General features: G+C 46.4%; 2 protein-coding genes across 2 annotated transcripts in view; both read left to right on the top strand.

Moving 5' to 3' along the window:
- Nucleotides 1–1,120: 1,120 nt before the first annotated feature.
- On the top strand, nucleotides 1,121–11,177 carry LOC140128322 (uncharacterized). Its single transcript, XM_072149940.1, has 8 exons — nucleotides 1,121–1,329; nucleotides 1,575–1,637; nucleotides 8,279–8,350; nucleotides 8,422–8,510; nucleotides 8,819–8,873; nucleotides 9,298–9,454; nucleotides 10,235–10,432; nucleotides 10,972–11,177. Exons 1-8 carry the CDS (start codon nucleotides 1,318–1,320, stop codon nucleotides 11,058–11,060), a joined length of 735 nt encoding a protein of 244 aa, XP_072006041.1. The 5' UTR covers nucleotides 1,121–1,317; the 3' UTR covers nucleotides 11,061–11,177.
- A 5,088-nt stretch (nucleotides 11,178–16,265) lies between these two features.
- Nucleotides 16,266–21,731, top strand: part of LOC140128611 (uncharacterized) — a 29,479-nt gene continuing 24,013 nt past the window's right edge. The window contains exons 1-2 of the mRNA XM_072150309.1: nucleotides 16,266–17,567; nucleotides 18,983–19,018. Coding sequence (XP_072006410.1) covers nucleotides 17,400–17,567; nucleotides 18,983–19,018 — 204 coding nt within the window. The 5' untranslated portion in view covers nucleotides 16,266–17,399. The remainder of the gene's footprint in view (nucleotides 17,568–18,982; nucleotides 19,019–21,731) is intronic.

Genomic DNA, 21,731 nt, shown 5'->3' with positions numbered 1-21,731 from the left:
TTTTGTAATCGCAGTGTAGATGGATATCGCTGCCTCTAGTGTTGAGCCAGAGGTTCTTCATGGATTGGGTCGTTCAGTGCAGTTGCCATGTGAGGCTCGGTACTTGGGTTATCCAACTCTCAATTGATTGAGGCTTTGCCTTGAATGGGTAAAACTTGCAAAATGTAAAGCACTGGAGTTGAGTGGCTTTTTCAACCATGAAGAACATAACTGTTAGAGGAACTAAAACAAAAGCCTAAAGCACAGATCACTTTGTGGGTTACACTTCTTCTGACTTGTGGTGGGAGGTAATGTTTCGTAGTAACAACATGAACGCATCACAGATCATCTAAAGTCACAAGGCTCAGTGTGGTCTTCCAGGGAAGAGTCATCTGTGTATGAAGAATTAATTTTAGGCAATGCTTCCTGAGAAATCTGTAGACCTCATGGTTTGGGGCTTCGTGGTCCTCACCAGGGTTACTTGAGTCTCCACAGGTTGTGCTCGGACAGCAGAGCTCAGGGTTTTTAATCAGACCATGTGCTGGTGGAGTCCTCTTGGTGGACTGATGCTCAGTCTGGGTTCCACGTCTTGTTGAGTAGTGGACATGCTTCCCTATTGCATGGCCTAAATGTATCCCTCAAAACAATATTGGGCTTGGTTCTGTCTAACGTAATCGTTCCTAAAGAATAAAACTCTCTGATTACGATAGGTAATGGATCTTGTTTTGGGTCGGTCTGTGACAGTGGTTTACACCAGTCCAAACAAGACCTAAGGCTGCTTGTAGATGGCCATGGTCAGCACATGGAATATGGGAACAATCTGGCATTAAACACCACCCAGTGTCACAGAGGAAGCCAACACAATAGTCCTGGTGGGGGAAGAGTCTTGTCGTGGTGTCCAGACCACACTTTATGTGATGTGAGCACTTGACATGCACCACATCCCGCTCAAAGGACATGATAAAAACATGTTACATGTGATGAACCTGCGCACCATGGATGAGGCCACATGTCAAGGATTCGAGACACTGAAGACTCCAGTAGGCCTCAGCTCTGACATGTGGTGGTGGCTCCCGTGCCGTACTGAGGGTAATCTTTCACAAATGCCTTAGGTGTCCCTGGTGATGGAGCTGCATTCTCCACCTCAGTGTACGGCAGAAGATGGTGGGAGGTTACAATGAAGGCGGCTCCTCCAGTGTGTGCGAGGACCAGGCCTCCTACATAGGAGGAGGAGGATAATGCACAGAGGAGAGGATGGCTGCCGCTCAGAGGATGTGATGAATACCGGAGACTGAGCACTGACCACAGGGGGTGGAGGCGGCTACAACCAGAGGTGACATGAACCTCCGAGTAAGTGCTGGGTGCAGGAGGGGGATACACGGGGTGCTTGTATATAGGGATCAGGGGCAGAGAATGATCTATGCAGCATCACTGCAGGAGAAGACATCCCGGCTCATACACATCATCCCTGCAGAGCGATGTCACCTCCTGTATAATATCACTGCTGCATGTTCTGTATACTGTACCCTGTATATACTACTACCCCCCCCCCCCCAATATACATATATCACACACTGACATCACTGCACCTACAGGATGAAGAAAAGCAGAAACTGGACCAATTCCTGACTGACCTGTCACTACTAGGATCCCTACAGGTAACTATTCCTCTACATAGGGGGCAGTATTATAGTAGTTATATTCCTCTACATAGGGGGCAGTATTATAGTAGTTATATTCCTGTACATAGGGGGCAGTATTATAGTAGTTATATTCCTGTACATAGGGGGCAGTATTATAGTAGTTATATTCTTGTACATAGGGGGCAGTATTATAGTAGTTATATTCCTGTACATAGGGGGCAGTATTATAGTAGTTATATCCTTGTACATAGGGGGCAGTATTATAGTAGTTATATTCTTGTACATAGGGGGCAGTATTATAGTAGTTATATTCCTGTACATAGGGGGCAGTATTATAGTAGTTATATTCTTGTACATAGGGGGCAGTATTATAGTAGTTATATTCCTGTACATAGGGGGCAGTATTATAGTAGTTATATCCTTGTACATAGGGGGCAGTATTATAGTAGTTATATTCCTGTACATAGGGGGCAGTATTATAGTAGTTATATCCCTGTACATAGGGGGCAGTATTATAGTAGTTATATTCCTGTACATAGGGGGCAGTATTACAGTAGTTATATTCCTGTACATAGGGGACAGTATTATAGTAGTTATATTCTTGTACATAGGGGACAGTATTATAGTAGTTATATTCTTGTAGATAGGGGGCAGTATTATAGTAGTTATATTCCTGTACATAGGGGGCAGTATTATAGTAGTTATATTCTTGTACATAGGGGGCAGTATTATAGTAGTTATATTCTTGTACATAGGGGGCAGTATTATAGTAGTTATATTCTTGTACATAGGGGGCAGTATTATAGTAGTTATATCCTTGTACATAGGGGGCAGTATTATAGTAGTTATATTCCTGTACATAGGGGGCAGTATTATAGTAGTTATATTCTTGTACATAGGGGGCAGTATTATAGTAGTTATATTCTTGTACATAGGGGGCAGTATTATAGTAGTTATATTATTATACATAGGGGGCAGTATTATAGTAGTTATATTCCTGTACATAGGGGGCAGTATTATAGTAGTTATATTCCTGTACATAGGGGGCAGTGTTATAGTAGTTATATTCCTGTACATAGGGGGTAGTATTATAGTAGTTATATTCCTGTACATAGGGGGTAGTATTATAGTAGTTATATTCCTGTACATAGGGGGCAGTATTATAGTAGTTATATCCTTGTACATAGGGGGCAGTATTATAGTAGTTATATCCTTGTACATAGGGGCAGTATTATAGTAGTTATATTCCTGTACATAGGGGGCAGTATTATAGTAGTTATATTCTTGTACATAGGGGGCAGTATTATAGTAGTTATATTCCTCTACATAGGGGGCAGTATTATAGTAGTTATATTCCTCTACATAGGGGGCAGTATTATAGTAGTTATATTCCTCTACATAGGGGGCAGTATTATAGTAGTTATATTCCTGTACATAGGGGGCAGTATTATAGTAGTTATATCCTTGTACATAGGGGGCAGTATTATAGTAGTTATATTCTTGTACATAGGGGGCAGTATTATAGTAGTTATATTCTTGTACATAGGAGGAGTATTATAGTAGTTATATTCTTGTACATAGGGGGCAGTATTATAGTAGTTATATTCCTCTACATAGGGGGCAGTATTATAGTAGTTATATTCCTCTACATAGGGGGCAGTATTATAGTAGTTATATTCCTCTACATAGGGGGCAGTATTATAGTAGTTATATTCCTCTACATAGGGGGCAGTATTATAGTAGTTATATTCCTGTACATAGGGGGCAGTATTATAGTAGTTATATCCTTGTACATAGGGGGCAGTATTATAGTAGTTATATTCTTGTACATAGGGGGCAGTATTATAGTAGTTATATTCTTGTACATAGGGGGCAGAATTATAGTAGTTATATTCTTGTACATAGGGGGCAGTATTATAGTAGTTATATCCTTGTACATAGGGGGCAGTATTATAGTAGTTATATTCCTGTACATAGGGGGCAGTATTATAGTAGTTATATTCTTGTACATAGGGGGCAGTATTATAGTAGTTATATTCTTGTACATAGGGGGCAGTATTATAGTAGTTATATTATTATACATAGGGGGCAGTATTATAGTAGTTATATTCCTGTACATAGGGGGCAGTATTATAGTAGTTATATTCCTGTACATAGGGGGTAGTATTATAGTAGTTATATTCCTGTACATAGGGGGTAGTATTATAGTAGTTATATTCCTGTACATAGGGGGCAGTATTATAGTAGTTATATCCTTGTACATAGGGGGCAGTATTATAGTAGTTATATCCTTGTACATAGGGGGCAGTATTATAGTAGTTATATTCCTGTACATAGGGGGCAGTATTATAGTAGTTATATCCTTGTACATAGGGGACAGTATTATAGTAGTTATATTCTTGTACATAGGGGACAGTATTATAGCAGTTATATTCCTGTACATAGGGGGCAGTATTATAGTAGTTATATCCTTGTACATAGGGGGCAGTATTATAGTAGTTATATTCCTGTACATAGGGGGCAGTATTATAGTAGTTATATTCTTGTACATAGGAGGAGTATTATAGTAGTTATATTCTTGTACATAGGGGGCAGTATTATAGTAGTTATATTCCTGTACATAGGGGGCAGTATTATAGTAGTTATATTCTTGTACATAGGAGGCAGTATTATAGTAGTTATATTCTTGTACATAGGGGGCAGTATTATAGTAGTTATATTATTATACATAGGGGGCAGTATTATAGTAGTTATATTCCTGTACATAGGAGGCAGTATTATAGTAGTTATATTCCTGTACATAGGGGGCAGTATTATAGTAGTTATATTCCTGTACATAGGGGGAAGTATTATAGTAGTTATATTCTTGTACATAGGGGGCAGTATTATAGTAATTATATTCCTGTACATAGGGGGCAGTATTATAGTAGTTATATTCTTGTACATAGGAGGCAGTATTATAGTAGTTATATTCTTGTACATAGGGGGCAGTATTATAGTAGTTATATTACTGTACATAGGGGGCAGTATTATAGTAGTTATATTCCTGTACATAGGGGGCAGTATTATAGTAGTTATATTCTTGTACATAGGAGGCAGTATTATAGTAGTTATATTCTTGTACATAGGAGGCAGTATTATAGTAGTTATATTCTTGTACATAGGGGGCAGTATTATAGTAGTTATATTACTGTACATAGGGGGCAGTATTATAGTAGTTATATTCCTGTACATAGGGGGCAGTATTATAGTAGTTATATTCCTGTACATAGGGGGGCAGTATTATAGTAGTTATATTCCTGTACATAGGGGGCAGTATTATAGTAGTTATATTCTTGTACATAGGAGGCAGTATTATAGTAGTTATATTCTTGTACATATGGGCAGTATTATAGTAGTTATATTCCTGTACATAGGGGGAAGTATTATAGTAGTTATATTCTTGTACATAGGGGGCAGTATTATAGTAGTTATATTACTGTACATAGGGGGCAGTATTATAGTAGTTATATTCCTGTACATAGGGGGCAGTATTATAGTAGTTATATTCTTGTACATAGGAGGCAGTATTATAGTAGTTATATTCTTGTACATAGGAGGCAGTATTATAGTAGTTATATTCTTGTACATAGGGGGCAGTATTATAGTAGTTATATTCTTGTACATAGGGGGCAGTATTATAGTAGTTATATTCTTGTACATAGGGGGCAGTATTATAGTAGTTATATTCCTGTACATAGGGGGCAGTATTATAGTAGTTATATTCTTGCACATAGGGGGTAGTATTATAGTAGTTATATTCTTGTACATAGGGGGCAGTATTATAGTAGTTATATTCCTGTACATAGGGGGCAGTATTATAGTAGTTATATTCTTGTACATAGGGGGTAGTATTATAGTAGTTATATTCCTGTACATAGGGGGCAGTATTATAGTAGCTATATTCTTGTACATAGGAGCAGTATTATAGTAGTTATATTCTTGTACATAGGGGGCAGTATTATAGTAGTTATATCCCTGTACATAGGGGACAGTATTATAGTAGTTATATTCCTGTACATAGGGGGCAGTATTATAGTAGTTATATTCTTGTACATAGGGGGCAGTATTATAGTAGTTATATTCTTGTACATAGGGGGCAGTATTATAGTAGTTATATTCTTGTACATAGGGGGCAGTATTATAGTAGTTATATTCTTGTACATAGGGGGCAGTATTATAGTAGTTATATTCTTGTACATAGGAGGCAGTATTATAGTAGTTATATTCTTGTACATAGGGGCAGTATTATAGTAGTTATATTCCTGTACATAGGGGGCAGTATTATAGTAGTTATATTCTTGTACATAGGGGGCAGTATTATAGTAGTTGTATTCCTGTACATAGGGGGCAGTATTATAGTAGTTATATTCCTGTACATAGGGGGCAGTATTATAGTAGTTATATTCCTGTACATAGGAGGCAGTATTATAGTAGTTATATTCCTGTACATAGGGGGCAGTATTATAGTAGTTATATTCCTGTACATATGGGGCAGTATTATAGTAGTTATATTCCTGTACATAGGGGGCAGTATTATAGTAGTTATATTCCTGTACATAGGGGGCAGTATTATAGCAGTTGTATTCTTGTACATAGGGGACAGTATTATAGCAGTTATATTCTTGTACATAGGAGGAGTATTATAGTAGTTATATTCTTGTACATAGGGGGCAGTACTATAGTAGTTATATTCTTGTACATAGGGAGCAGTATTATAGTAGTTATATTCTTGTACATAGGGGGCAGTACTATAGTAGTTATATTCCTGTACATAGGGGGCAGTATTATAGTAGTTATATTCTTGTACATAGGGGGCAGTATTATAGCAGTTATATTCCTGTACATAGGGGGCAGTATTATAGTAGTTATATTCCTGTACATAGAGGGCAGTATTATAGTAGTTATATTCTTGTACATAGGGGGCAGTATTATAGTAGTTATATTCCTGTACATAGGGGGCAGTATTATAGTAGTTATATTACTGTACATAGGGGGCAGTATTATAGTAGTTATATTCCTGTACATAGGGGGCAGTATTATAGTAGTTATATTCCTGTACATAGGGGGCAGTATTATAGTAGTTATATTCCTGTACATAGGGGGCAGTATTATAGTAGTTATATTACTGTACATAGGGGGCAGTATTATAGTAGTTATATTCCTGTACATAGGGGGCAGTATTATAGTAGTTATATTCCTGTACATAGGGGGCAGTAATATAGTAGTTATATTCTTGTACATAGGGGGCAGTATTATAGTAGTTATATTCCTGTACATAGGGGCAGTATTATAGTAGTTATATTCCTGTACATAGGGGGCAGTATTATAGTAGTTAAATTCTTGTACATAGAGGGCAGTATTATAGTAGTTATATTCCTGTACATAGGGGGCAGTAATATAGTAGTTATATTCTTGTACATAGGGGGAGGTATTATAGTAGTTATATTCTTGTACATAGGGGGCAGTATTATAGTAGTTAGGCTCCTGTACATAGGGGGCAGTATTATAGTAGTTATATTCCTGTACATAGGGGGCAGTATTATAGTAGTTATATTCCTGTACATAGGGAGCAGTATTATAGTAGTTATATTCTTGTACATAGGAGGAAGTATTATAGTAGTTATATTCTTGTACATAGGGGGCAGTATTATAGTAGTTATATTCTTGTACATAGGGGGCAGTATTATAGTAGTTATATACTTGTACATAGGGGGCAGTATTATAGTAGTTATATTCTTGTACATAGGGGGCAGTATTATAGTAGTTATATTCCTGTACATAGGGGGCAGTATTATAGTAGTTATATTCCTGTACATAGGGGGCAGTATTATAGTAGTTATATTTTTGTACATAGAGGGCAGTATTATAGTAGTTATATTCCTGTACATAGGGGCAGTATTATAGTAGTTATATTCTTGTACATAGGGGGCAGTATTATAGTAGTTATATTCCTGTACATAGGGGGCAGTATTATAGTAGTTATATTCTTGTACATAGGGGGCAGTATTATTGTAGTTATATTCCTGTACATAGGGGGCAGTATTATAGTAGTTATATTCTTGTACATAGGGGGCAGTATTATAGTAGTTATATTCTTGTACATAGGGGGCAGTATTATAGTAGTTATATTCCTGTACATAGGGGGCAGTATTATAGTAGTTATATCCCTGTACATAGGGGGCAGTATTATAGTAGTTATATTCCTGTACATAGGGGGCAGTATTATAGTAGTTATATTCTTGTACATAGGGGGCAGTATTATAGTAGTTATATTCCTGTACATAGGGGGCAGTATTATAGTAGTTATATTCCTGTACATAGGGGGCAGTATTATAGTACTTATATTCTTGTACATAGGGGGCAGTATTATAGTAGTTATATTCTTGTACATAGGGGGCAGTATTATAGTAGTTAAATTCTTGTACATAGGGGGCAGTATTATAGTAGTTATATTCCTGTACATAGGGGACAGTATTATAGTAGTTATATTCTTGTACATAGGAGGCAGTATTATAGTAGTTATATTCCTGTACATAGGGGGCAGTATTATAGTAGTTATATTCTTGTACATAGGGGCAGTATTATATTACAATAATGTTCTGCTATCACTCCAGGGCTTCCGATACTTCCAGCCATGGCTGAGGGGGAGAGAAGAGATATTACTGACTGTGGTGAATGATGATGTGGTGAGTGCACACAATGGCGGTATTACACAGTCTGATGTCCTCCTTACTTCCTCTGACCTTGTATCTCCTAGGGTTGTCCTCCTCCTCGCTCTCCGGGGTCTCTTAGCAGTGACACCAGTTATCACCTTCCTACATGTAGCAGTGACCAGTCCACACCTCGGTAGGTCCAGAGCCTCCTATTTGGTGCAGTGTGTCATGTTGGGCGTCATTTACGGATTGATGAAAGTTTAACTATTTTATTTTCAATAATTTAGATTTTTAGTGAATGAGTCCTGTTCCCTTTCCTGGTCCGTATCCTGGTTCTGGTCACTCAGCTGCTGATGGTTTATCTCTACTGATTCACTGCAACAAATCCCCTGGCTGTATGGTCAGAGGCTAAATGTTCTCATTCACTGACAGCAAGCAGAGAACTTGGAAAACATTGAATTGAACCCAAATAACACCCTCTTCTCTCTTCCTCCCCCCCAGGGGTTCTGCGCTGCTGCCTCCGGCTTCTCCGTGTGATCGGGAGATCGCTATTCCTGTAAGATTTATATTCCAATGCTGCTATTAAGGGGAAGTCCCACATTGTATAGTCATTGCCTATACTGGGGTCTTACAACTGGGACCCCCACATACCACAAGAGCTTACAGTCTATGAGGATGAGGGGATGACACAAGAGGTAAAAGAGCTTGTAGTATGGTCCAGCCAGAATAAATGAACCCCTTTACTGCTGTAGACCACCAGTGATACCAACAATAGCCCTGTTACTGCTCTAGACGACCAGAGATCCTGACATTAACCCCTTTCATGCTTCAGTCCACCCGGGATTCCACCATTAACCCCTTTACTGCTCTACACAAATGGGGATAGGAACCATAACCCTTTCTTTACCCGTGACCTCCAGGGCAGGTTTCATAGTGTATGTTCTGATATCAGCCTCTCATGTCACACATATATATTTCAGGAGACGCACTGCACCCTGTTCCTGCTGGCAGCGTATGCCAAGTATGGGCGCCCCTATGTGTGGGTGAGGTCCAATCATCAGCGATTCACCGGCACCGAACTGTGCGATAGAGACTCGCCCCTGATGCTGCCGTCTTATACTGAGTGGGACACGAAGGGTGAGTGCAGCGCCTGTCATAAGAGATAAAGAGATAGATGGATATGAGATAGATGGACATAAGGTAGGTGGATTCATGGTTAATATTAACCCCTTCACGACCATTGTATCGGGTCTTCAGTGGCGAATCAGAGGAAGGTTGCGGGATATTGCGTCCTGCAGGAGCTAGCACATAACTCAGCCCAGCCCTGGCACTAATACGCGGTTATAGAAAAGCTCCGATCCAAGGTGTTTAACCCCTTAGACCTCACTGTATAAGGAGCTGCGGAGGGAGCGAGCTCCCTATGGCACTCCACTGCTGCTACTGCAGGGTGCCCATGACGCCCTAATAGAGGCTAGTGACTTACATTATAGGGCACTGCAGTATACAGGTAGTGCAGTGCATGGAGTACTGTGGGACAAAGTAATATTAAAGAAAAAAAATCTAAAAAAAAAATAAAAAATTGAAAAATTGCCTGTAAAATCACAAGAAAATAGAGGAAAAACAATGCCCAAATAGACATATTTCAATCATCCATCCCACAAAATTGTACTATTAAAAACTGCATTTTGGCTCCCCAAAAATAAGACTCCAGAGAACTACATGGACAGAAAAATGTCAAAAAAGTTATCGCTTGTAGAAAGAAAAGACAGAGAAGTTAATAGATAGATATGATATAAGATAATAAGATAGATATATATGAGATAGATATGAGATAGATATAATATGGATAGATGTAAGAGAATGTGTGTGTAATACTTTGTCACTAGTCAGTAACCCCCTCATGTCTCCTTCTCTCAGATGTGGGGGTGTGGCACATTGTGTGGGATGTGGTCAGCACCTGTGTCTCTCCGCCCCCGAGGAACCCCCTGGCTGTGGACTTTACCTATCTGAAGTCTCTTCCCCTTCCGGAGAGGTCACTCTCCTCGGGGGCTTTGGTCAGTTTCTTTCATAACTTATTGGTGAGAGAGCCTCGGGGCACCCCCTTATTCTTATACGGTAAGTCTTATATTATTGGGGGCTCATGATTTTGTTTATTCATACAGGTTTACATAACAGGACAGATTCAATCAACAGCCAAGCCTACTGAAGTAAAAAAAAACTACTTGAGTAAAAATCAGTATTTGGTTATTATTATATGTTAGATTGAAGGGTTGGTGCTCTCTGTCTTGGAGCCACGTCTGATTGGTGCCGGGCCTAAGGCACTCGACTGTCGGGAGACGTATATTCGACAACATAGGATGGCAGTGGGTGCACAGAGCGGTATGGTGCAGCACCGTAAAGCTCAGTAACCGGGCGAAAAGATAGATGTCATATCTTTCCTCGTATTACGGCGCCGTGCGTCATGTATCTCTATGGAGAGTCATAGGGGCCGGCGTGTGCATGTAGCCTAAGCGACACACCATGACACAGCGTACAGTGCATAGAGTGTTCCTTTAAGACGTCCATACTATAGATACTTGCAATCTCTTGTATCTATGGCCTGTTCAGTGATGCCATAACCTTATGTCATTCTACTTTTTTAACCGTTTCTTTAGTGTGGGAGGAGCTAGCTGACCTTACACGCCTCCATGCTAACACCCTACAGGATTTAAAGGAGCAGAACCTCATCAAGAACCTGATCTAACCATGTACAGCCAAGATTTATCCAACACACAGAGGATCGGTGTCTCCCCATTGTCCAATAACTATGCCCCCCCCCTCCTGTGTTATCCTTAATGTTCTAATAAAATAATCAAGGGTTTCCTTTGTTCGTCTATCAGTTTCTCTTTTTATCAATCCAACTTCATTGGTCTGTTTACATATAGTAGAATATATACTGGGTATGACCTGTGTCCTTATAATAACAGCATCGTGATCATCGAGACCAAGGATGGGACCTGGGAACGTTTCTTTGGTGGCCCCAACTCCTAAGTAATACTAAAACTAAACTAAATATGACACCTAAATATATATCTAAAGCTGCTACTGACATGAAATTCTCATTAGATGTTGGAAACGACCCATCCATTCCACCATAGATGTCCAGAAATTCCGTGAAATAATAAGAACGTGTGAAGAAACGGAGGTGCAAAAAGCCATAGAAAGTCATGACACCAGCTGAAATTTATCAGTAATTAGGAAGCAATCAAACCTCTTAGTGATAAATAATGTCAACCTGTTCACCCGGAAGCTTATAAAAAGGAGTCTCATTACCAAGGTGCCCCACAAGAACAATCTTATGATTGGTATGATCAGGGAGATGTCTCAAGACCTTCACACTGCTCCAGCGAGGGCTCTTGGGGGACCATTATTTAGGAATGGAAAGAAGATTATTCCACCATAAATCAGCCATTACCAGGTCCAAGATTTCAGACAGACAGGTGAAAAGAATTATCAGAAGAGTTGTCCAAAGGCCAGGGACCATCTGTGGAGAGCTACAGCGAAGATCTGAAAGAACAATGATCGGCCATGATTGAGGCCAAGTAGAAAGGATCCCCGTAGAGTTACACAGACGGCACTACAAACATTTAGGGGATACAGCTTGTGCTAGTAACACTAAGAAACTTCTCCAGATCGTGTATATTTCCAGTAACATGGCGCTCACCCCGCACCACACCCGCCACGTGCAGAAGGCTGTGATACTTGGCAGGAGGACCACCATTCATTACTGCTCCCTGTGAGGCTCACAAATCGGGCTGCAGTTTTGGGGTGGGTCAAGGCACAAGCTCATCAGAAAGAACTAAGCGGAGCTCCTTGTGTATTCTGTGATCTGTGCGTTACCAAATCCATGGTATTATCTACATGTTTCATGCCTCGATTCTAAGCCACACAATTAGGAGGTGCCAAGCATAAGCCTAGGCCCCTATCCCCATCCTGAGGGGGACGGGGGGACAAGCATGCTCCTAAGAAGGAACGAGGATTACTGAAAACAGGCAGAGACACCATTAAGTGTAGAGCAGCAGGTCTCAACCTGTGGGTCTTGACCCCCTTGAAGGTCGAATAGGAGTTGTCTAAGACCATCGGAAATATGAGTTTTCCGCTGATCTTAGGAACCTTGAGACCACGGGGCAGAGTGGTGGCTCCCATATGTGGCAGTGGATCATGGGAGCTTTCAGCTGCTCTCCATCTATTACACAGAATGTGAGATGCCGCACGGGTGCCGGGACAAAGGCTGAAGAGGACTACGGCCAGATATGAGTGCAAAGGGCGGCTAGTGAGAGGAACAAGGTAAGAAAGTTTTGTTTTATTCCATATGCCACTGGAGGCATTCCTGTGATTATCGGGCTAATCACTGTGACTACTAGGGGTAGGAGCTATGACTACTACCTCCTTGGAGGGGGGGGGGGGTGCTGAGTCTGCTGGCTCCTGGGGGTGGGTGGTGAGACTAGTGGCTTCTGGTGGCCGGTGCTGAGACTGCTGGCTCCTTGGGACGGGTGCTGAGACTACTGGCTCCTGGGGGCGGATGCTGAGACTGCTGGCTCCTGGAGGCGGGTGCTGAGACTACTGGCTACTGGGGGCAGGTGTTGAGACTACTGGCTCCTGGGGGGCGGGTGTTGAGACTGCTGGCTTCTGGGGGCGGGTGTTGAGACTACTGGCTCCTGGGGGCAGGTGTTGAGACTGCTGGCTCCTGGGGGCAGGTGCTGAGACTGCTGGCTCCTGGGGGCAAGTGCTGAGACTGCTGGCTCCTGGGGGCAGGTGTTGAGACTACTGGCTCCTGGGGGCAGGTGTTGAGACTGCTGGCTCCTGGGGGCAGGTGCTGAGACTGCTGGCTCCTGGGGGCAGGTGTTGAGACTACTGGCTCCTGGGGGCAGGTGCTGAGACTGCTGGCTCCTGGGGGCGGGAGCTGAGACTGCTGGCTCCTGGGGGCGGGTGCTGAGACTGCTGGCTCCTGGGGGCGGGTGCTGAGACTGCTGGCTCCTGGGGGCGGGTGCTGAGACTGCTGGCTCCTGGGGGCGGGTGCTGAGACTGCTGGCTCCTGGGGGCAGGGGCTGAGACTGCTGGCTCCTCGGGGCGGGTGGTGAGACTACTGGCTACTGGTGGAAGGTGCTGAGACTGCTGGCTCCTGGGGGGCAGGTGTTGAGACTGCTGGCTCCTGGGGGGGTGTGCTGAGACTGCTGGCTCCTTGGGGCGGGTGCTGAGACTGCTGGCTCCTGGGGGCGGGTGCTGAGACTGCTGGCTCCTGGGGGCGGGAGCTGAGACTGCTGGCTCCTGGGGGCGGGTGCTGAGACTGCTGGCTCCTGGGGGCGGGTGCTGAGACTGCTGGCTCCTGGGGGCGGGTGCTGAGACTTCTGGCTCCTGGGGGCGGGTGCTGAGACTGCTGGCTCCTGGGGGCGAGACTAGTGGCTCCTGGTGGCGGGTGCTGAGACTGCTGGCTCCTTGGGATGGGTGCTGAGACTGCTGGCTCCTGGGGGCGGATGCTGAGACTGCTGGCTCCTGGAGATGGGTGCTGAGACTACTAGCTACTGGTGGAAGGTGCTGAGACTGCTGGTTCCTGGGGGCAGGTGTTGAGACTACTGGCTCCTGGGGGCAGGTGTTGAGACTGCTGGCTCCTGGGGGCAGATGCTGAGACTGCTGGCTCCTGGGGGCAGGTGCTGAGACTGCTGGCTCCTGGGGGCGGGAGCTGAGACTGCTGGCTCCTGGGGGCGGGTGCTGAGACTGCTGGCTCCTGGGGGCGGGTGCTGAGACTGCTGGCTCCTGGGGGCGGGAGCTGAGACTGCTGGCTCCTGGGGGCGGGAGCTGAGACTGCTGGCTCCTGGGGGCGTGTGCTGAGACTGCTGGCTCCTGGGGGCGGGTGCTGAGACTGCTGGCTCCTGGGGGCGGGAGCTGAGACTGCTGGCTCCTGGGGGCGTGTGCTGAGACTGCTGGCTCCTGGGGGCGGGTGCTGAGACTGCTGGCTCCTGGGGGCGGGTGCTGAGACTGCTGGCTCCTGGGGGCGAGTGCTGAGACTGCTGGCTCCTGGGGGCGGGTGCTGAGACTGCTGGTTCCTGGGGGCGGGTGCTGAGATTGCTGGCTCCTGGGGGCGAGTGCTGAGACTGCTGGCTCCTGGGGGCGAGTGCTGAGACTGCTGGCTCCTGGGGGCGAGTGCTGAGACTGCTGGCTCCTGGGGGCGTGTGCTGAGACTGCTGGCTCCTAGGGGTGGGTGGTGAGACTACAGGCGGTCCCCTACTTAAGAACACTCGACTTACATACGACCCATAGTTACAAACGGACCACTGGATATTAGTAATTTACTGTACTTTAGCCCTAGACTGCAATAAACAGCTGTAACAGTTATCACAGGTGTCTGTAATGAAGCTTTAGTGTTAATCCTGGTTCTTATGGCAACCCAACATTTTTAAAATCCAATTGTCACAGAGACCAAAAATGTTCTGGCTGGGATTACAATGATAAAATATACAGTTCCGACTTACATACAAATTCAACTTAAGAACAAACCTACAGTCCCTATCTTGTATGTAACCCGGGGACTGCCTGTACTGGCTACTGGTGGAAGGTGCTGAGACCGCTGGCTCCTGGGGGTGGGTGCTGAGACTGCTGGCTCCTGGGGGCGGGAGCTGAGACTGCTGGCTCCTGGGGGCGGGAGCTGAGACTGCTGGCTCCTGGGGGCGTGTGCTGAGACTGCTGGCTCCTGGGGGCGGGTGCTGAGACTGCTGGCTCCTGGGGGCGGGTGCTGAGACTGCTGGCTCCTGGGGGCGGGTGCTGAGACTGCTGGCTCCTGGGGGCGGGTGCTGAGACTGCTGGTTCCTGGGGGCGGGTGCTGAGATTGCTGGCTCCTGGGGGCGAGTGCTGAGACTGCTGGCTCCTGGGGGCGAGTGCTGAGACTGCTGGCTCCTGGAGGGGGGTGTGGCGGGTGCTGAGACTGCTGGCTCCTGGGGACGGGTGCTGAGACTGCTGGCTCCTGGGGACGGGTGCTGAGACTGCTGGCTCCTGGGGGCGGGTGCTGAGACTGCTGGCTCCTGGGGGCGGGTGCTGAGACTGCTGGCTCCTGGGGGCGGGTGCTGAGACTGCTGGCTCCTGGGGGCGGGTGCTGAGACTGCTGGCTCCTGGGGGCGGGTGCTGAGACTGCTGGCTCCTGGGGACGGGTGCTGAGACTGCTGGCTCCTGGGGACGGGTGCTGAGACTGCTGGCTCCTGGGGGCGGGTGCTGAGACTGCTGGCTCCTGGGGGCGGGTGCTGAGACTGCTGGCTCCTGGGGACGGGTGCTGAGACTGCTGGCTCCTGGGGGCAGGTGCTGAGACTGCTGGCTCCTGGGGACCAGTGCTGAGACTGCTGGCTCCTGGGGGCGGGCGGTGGGGTCAAGCTAAAAGTTACAGATATGAAGTAGCAATGAAAATAATTTCATGGTTGGGGGTCACCACAACATAAGAAACTGTAATAAAGGTTTGAGATGTGTATATCCTGTATACATGGACAGTGCACAGTACTACTACTCCTATCCTGTGTATATGGGCACAGCACACTACTACTACTCCTATTCTGTATATTTGGACCTTGCACAGCACAGTACTGCTACTCCTATCTTGTATATATGGACAGTGCACAGCCTGTATATTTGGACCTTGCACAGCACCACTTCTCACGTCCTTCCTGGGTTGTGTTCACACTGCACAGTAATTGTTCTCTAGTGTCCCGTGCTCTCTCTGGTCTGTACAACCTTTCCCCTAGTAGCCCCAGAGATCTTCCTGCAGTCCTCCTGTGGGTCCTCCGCCTTCTGGTGACACAGTCCAGGTGTCTGTAGCATCCAGCACCACCCTCTGTCCTGTGTGGCCGTGGTGGGGTGGTCTTCTTCTTCTGTCTATCCTCCTCCTCCTGTCACAGTCTGGCACAGTTCCCCCCGCTCTCGCTCCTCCTTCCTCCTCTCCTTCTATTTCCTGTCATTCTTCATTTTCTTCTTTTTCTGGAGTCCATCCAGAGACCAGAAAAACACAAGAGCGAGTGCAAGCGAGCGCAACTCCCCGAGAGTCTCCTTCTCCTCCAGACTTGTCCTCCTCACGTTGTCTTCTACTCCTCGTGAGACCGAGAGACCACCCTTCACCCTGTGCGGGAGACAGACCACCCTTCACCCTGTGCGGGAGAGAGACCACCCTTCACCCTCTGCGGGAGAGAGACCACCCTTCACCCTGTGCGGGAGAGAGACCACCCTTCACCCTCTGCGGGAGAGAGACCACCCTTCACCCTCTGCGGGAGAGAGACCACCCTTCACCCTCTGCGGGAGAGAGACCACCCTTCACCCTCTGCGGGAGAGAGACCACCCTTCACCCTGTGCGGGAGAGAGACCACCCTTCACCCTCTGCGGGAGAGAGACCACCCTTCACCCTGTGCGGGAGAGAGACCACCCTTCACCCTCTGCGGGAGAGAGACCACCCTTCACCCTCTGCGGGAGAGAGACCACCCTTCACCCTCTGCGGGAGAGAGACCACCCTTCACCCTCTGCGGGAGAGAGACCACCCTTCACCCTCTGCGGGATCTTCTCCATCTCCACGACTCTCCTCCCAGGCCTCGGGATTGGAGTAATGAATATCCTGGTAACCCTTCATAGTCCGTGGTGGGGGGGCGATACAAAATGGCGTCTCTACGGTCAACATCGACTCATCGTTTCGTCCAGTCTCCACTAGAGGAACATTTCTGAAACAACCAAAATTTTCCGAGTCAATCACACTTTTTTCCCGGTATTTTTAGGTTTTCTTATGGTCATGGGCCCCCGATCTTCATCCCTCATGAGGGGGGTGTCTTGTCTTCATTAGATCCTCTTCACATCCTACAAAGGCTTCGGAAACTCTTCCTAAAGTTGACCACCAGACGTTTTTGAATTTTTGGAAAATTAACTTCCTAAATTTTTGACTTTTCGATTTGTTCAGAGATGTAGAGGAGGGTGTCTGCTGCAGGATCTTTTTTTGGGGGGCAGATATTGGATCTTACTTTTGCCGGGGGTGGTGGATGCAGGTGGTGGGACCATAGGATGAGTTAGAAGGAAGGGGCGTCCGATGTCTCGCTGGAGTAAGAAGCGTACCGGCAGAGGTTCTCTGCTTCCGCTGTTACTCCTGGCGCTGGCACTAGGGGGCACCTCGCTGGTCCTGGCATCTCTGAACCTCCTGCTGACCACCACCACCTGGGGCCAGAACCTGTGCCAAGGACCGGCACCGCACCAGCAGGTAAGGACTATGGCACATCCATATCCAGCAGCCCCGACCCAATGTCACCATGTACTAGGGAGACTGTATCACACGGCTTAGATACAAAGAGCTAGAAGACTGGACAGCATCACAGAGAATAGGATTAGATACACAGCTCAGCAGACAGTATCACACAGGATAGGATTAGATACACGTCTCGGCACACAGTATCACACAGGGTAGGATTAGATACACAGCTCAGCAGTCAGTATCACACAGGGTAGGATTAGATACACAGCTCAGCAGACAGTATCACACATGAAGGGATTGGATACACAGCTCAGCAGTATCACACAGGATAGGATTAGATACACAGCTCAGCAGGCAGTATCACACAGGATAGGATTAGATACACCGCTCAGCACACAGTATCACACATGATAGGATTAGATACACCGCTCAGCACACAGTATCACACAGGATAGGATTAGATACACAGCTCAGCAGGCAGTATCACACAGGATAGGATTAGATACATGGCTCAGCAGACAGTATCACACAGGATAGGATTAGATACACAGCTCAGCAGACAGTACCACACAGGACAGGATTAGATACACAGCTCCGCAGACAGTATCACACATGATAGGATTAGATACACAGCTCAGCAGACAGTATCACACATGATAGGATTAGATACACAGCTCAGCAGACAGTATCACACAGGGTAGGATTAGATACACAGCTTAGCAGGCAGTATCACACAGGGTAGGATTAGATACACAGCTCAGCAGACAGTATCATACAGGATAGGATTAGATACACAGCTCAGCAGACAGTATCACACAGGATAGGATTAGATACACAGCTCAGCAGACAGTATCACACAGGATAGGATTAGATACACAGCTCAGCAGACAGTATCACACAGGATAGGATTAGATACACAGCTCAGCAGACAGTACCACACAGGACAGGATTAGATACACAGCTCCGCAGACAGTATCACACATGATAGGATTAGATACACAGCTCAGCAGACAGTATCACACAGGATAGGATTAGATACACAGCTCAGCAGACAGTATCACATCTGATTAGATACAGTGGATGTACTAGATGTATGTGCAGTTAGTAGGGGTCCGGTCTTCTGCCCTCCTGGCGGCCATACTACTATCAGACTGACGGGCCGGGGAGAGCTCATGTCAGCCCCAGGTCACATGACAAGCTTTATGTATCCGCGCTGAACATGCCTCCTTCCAGGGGCCTGCAGAACACCAGAGAGGGGGTCCTTGCATCCTTCCTCCATGTAGGACATTACTTTACAGACTGCAAAATACTCCAGTCACAGCCAAAGCTGCATACAAAGCAAGAACTACAGAGGTTTAAACTGTAAATGCAGCTTTGGATGTGAGTAGAGTACATGACCTGATTTTTATGCTTATGTACCTTAGGTGGATCCGCTGCAGGAGCCCATCGCTGACACCCAGGTAAGAGATTAACATGCCCCATGTATGACGTCGCTCCAAATATTAGAGGGGACAATGGCCTCTATCTGCTGTAACACTATAAGGCTGTTCATTGGACGGGCAGAGATTCGCATTCTCCATCCAACAATATATGACCTATGAGGACAATAACAGATTATAATAAATGCGTCTTTATACTGAAAATACCCCAAATTATTTCCCTCTCTCACCCCATAGTAGTGGGCGGGTTCAGCTAGTGTGATGTCAGAGCTGTGTGCTCCGCCTTGTATGATGTCAGAGCTGTGTGCTCCGCCTTGTATGATGTCAGAGCTGTGTGCTCCGCCTTGTATGATGCCAGAGCTGTGTGCTCCGCCTTGTATGATGTCAGAGCTGTGTTCTCCGCCTTGTATGATGTCAGAGCTGTGTTCTCCGCCTTGTATGATGTCAGAGCTGTGTGCTCCGCCTTGTATGATGTCAGAGCTGTGTGCTCCGCCTTGTATGATGTCAGGGCTATGTGCTCCGCCTTGTATGATGTAAGAGCTGTGTGCTCCGCCTTGTATGATGTCAGAGCTGTGTGCTCCGCCTTGTATGATGTCAGAGCTGTGTTCTCCGCCTTGTATGATGTCAGAGCTGTGTGCTCCGCCTTGTATGATGCCAGAGCTGTGTGCTCCGCCTTGTATGATGTCAGAGCTGTGTTCTCCGCCTTGTATGATGTCAGAGCTGTGTGCTCCGCCTTGTATGATGCCAGAGCTGTGTGCTCCGCCTTGTATGATGTCAGGGCTATGTGCTCCGCCTTGTATGATGTCAGGTCTATGTGCTCCGCCTTGTATGATGTCAGAGCTGTGTGCTCTGCCTTGTATGATGTCAGAGCCGTGTGCTCCGCCTTGTATGATGCCAGAGCTGTGTGCTCCGCCTTGTATGATGTCAGAGCTGTGTGCTCCGCCTTGTATGATGTCAGAGCTGTGTGCTCCGCCTTGTATGATGTCAGAGCTGTGTGCTCCGCCTTGTATGATGTCAGAGCCGTGTGCTCCGCCTTGTATAATGTCAGAGCTGTGTGCTCCGCCTTGTATGATGTCAGAGCTGTGTGCTCCGCCTTGTATGATGCCAGAGCTGTGTGCTCCGCCTTGTATGATGGCAGAGCCGTGTGCTCTGCCTTGTATGATGTCAGAGCTATGTGCTCCGCCTTGTATGATGTCAGATCTATGTGCTCCGCCTTGTATGATGTCAGATTTATGTGCTCCGCCTTGTATGATGTCAGAGCTGTGTGCTCCGCCTTGTATGATGTCAGATCTATGTGCTCCGCCTTGTATGATGTCAGATCTATGTGCTCCGCCTTGTATGATGTCAGAGCTGTGTGCTCCGCCTTGTATGATGGCAGATCTATGTGCTCCGCCTTGTATGATGTCAGATCTGTGTGCTCCGCCTTGTATGATGTCAGAGCTGTGTGCTCCGCCTTGTATGATGTCAGAGCTGTGTGCTCCGCCTTGTATGATGTCAGAACCGTGTGCTCCGCCTTGTATGATGTCAGATCTATGTGCTCCGCCTTGTATGATGTCAGAGCTATGTGCTCCGCCTTGTATGATGTCAGATCTATGTGCTCCACCTTGTATGATGTAAGAGCTGTGTGCTCCGCCTTGTATGATGTCAGAGCTATGTGCTCCGCCTTGTATGATGTCAGATCTGTGTGCTCCGCCTTGTATGATGTCAGAGCTGTGTGCTCCGCCTTGTATGATGTCAGAGCTGTGTGCTCCGCCTTGTATGATGTCAGAGCTGTGTGCTCCGCCTTGTATGATGTCAGAGCTGTGTGCTCCGCCTTGTATGATGTCAGATCTGTGTGCTCCGCCTTGTATGATGTCAGAGCTGTGTGCTCCGCCTTGTATGATGTCAGGGCTATGTGCTCCGCCTTGTATGATGTCAGGGCTATGTGCTCCGCCTTGTATGATGTCAGATCTGTGTGCTCTGCCTTGTATGATGTCAGAGCTGTGTGCTCCGCCTTGTATGATGTCAGAGCTGTGTGCTCCGCCTTGTATGATGTCAGAGCTGTGTGCTCCGCCTTGTATGATGTCAGAGCTGTGTGCTCCGCCTTGTATGATGTCAGAGCTGTGTGCTCCGCCTTGTATGATGTCAGAGCTGTGTGCTCCGCCTTGTATGATGTCAGAACCGTGTGCTCCGCCTTGTATGATGTCAGAGCCGTGTGCTCCGCCTTGTATGATGTCAGAGCCGTTTGCTCCACCTTGTATGATGTCAGATCTGTGTGCTCCGCCTTGTATGATGTCAGAGCTATGTGCTCCGCCTTGTATGATGTAAGAGCTGTGTGCTCCGCCTTGTATGATGTCAGAGCTGTGTGCTCCGCCTTGTATGATGTCAGAGCTGTGTGCTCCGCTTTGTATGATGTCAGAGCTGTGTGCTCCGCCTTGTATGATGTCAGAGCTGTGTGCTCCTATGCTGCTCCTTCTCCCCTCTCACAGCATGGAACTCACAGAAAAAGAGACAACCTAGAACCCCAGGGATAACAAAATTCTAAAGCCCCATGAAGATACTATAGAAGTTAATGGAGTACAGTTTGAGCTTGGATTCACAAGGGTCCCTTTAAGGTACCTGCCTGATGACCCCCAGTCTTGTGATCTCTGTGATTCTCAGTGGTAAGATCCTCAGTGATCAAACACTTATTCACTATCCTGTGGATCTATCATGAGAAGCCCGGGGCATTACTCATAGATGGAGGCACAGAGAC

Source organism: Engystomops pustulosus, chromosome 4 (genome assembly GCF_040894005.1).
Source record: "Engystomops pustulosus chromosome 4, aEngPut4.maternal, whole genome shotgun sequence".
NCBI classification, from domain to species: domain Eukaryota; kingdom Metazoa; phylum Chordata; class Amphibia; order Anura; family Leptodactylidae; genus Engystomops; species Engystomops pustulosus.
This window is presented reverse-complemented; position numbering and strand designations above follow the sequence as displayed.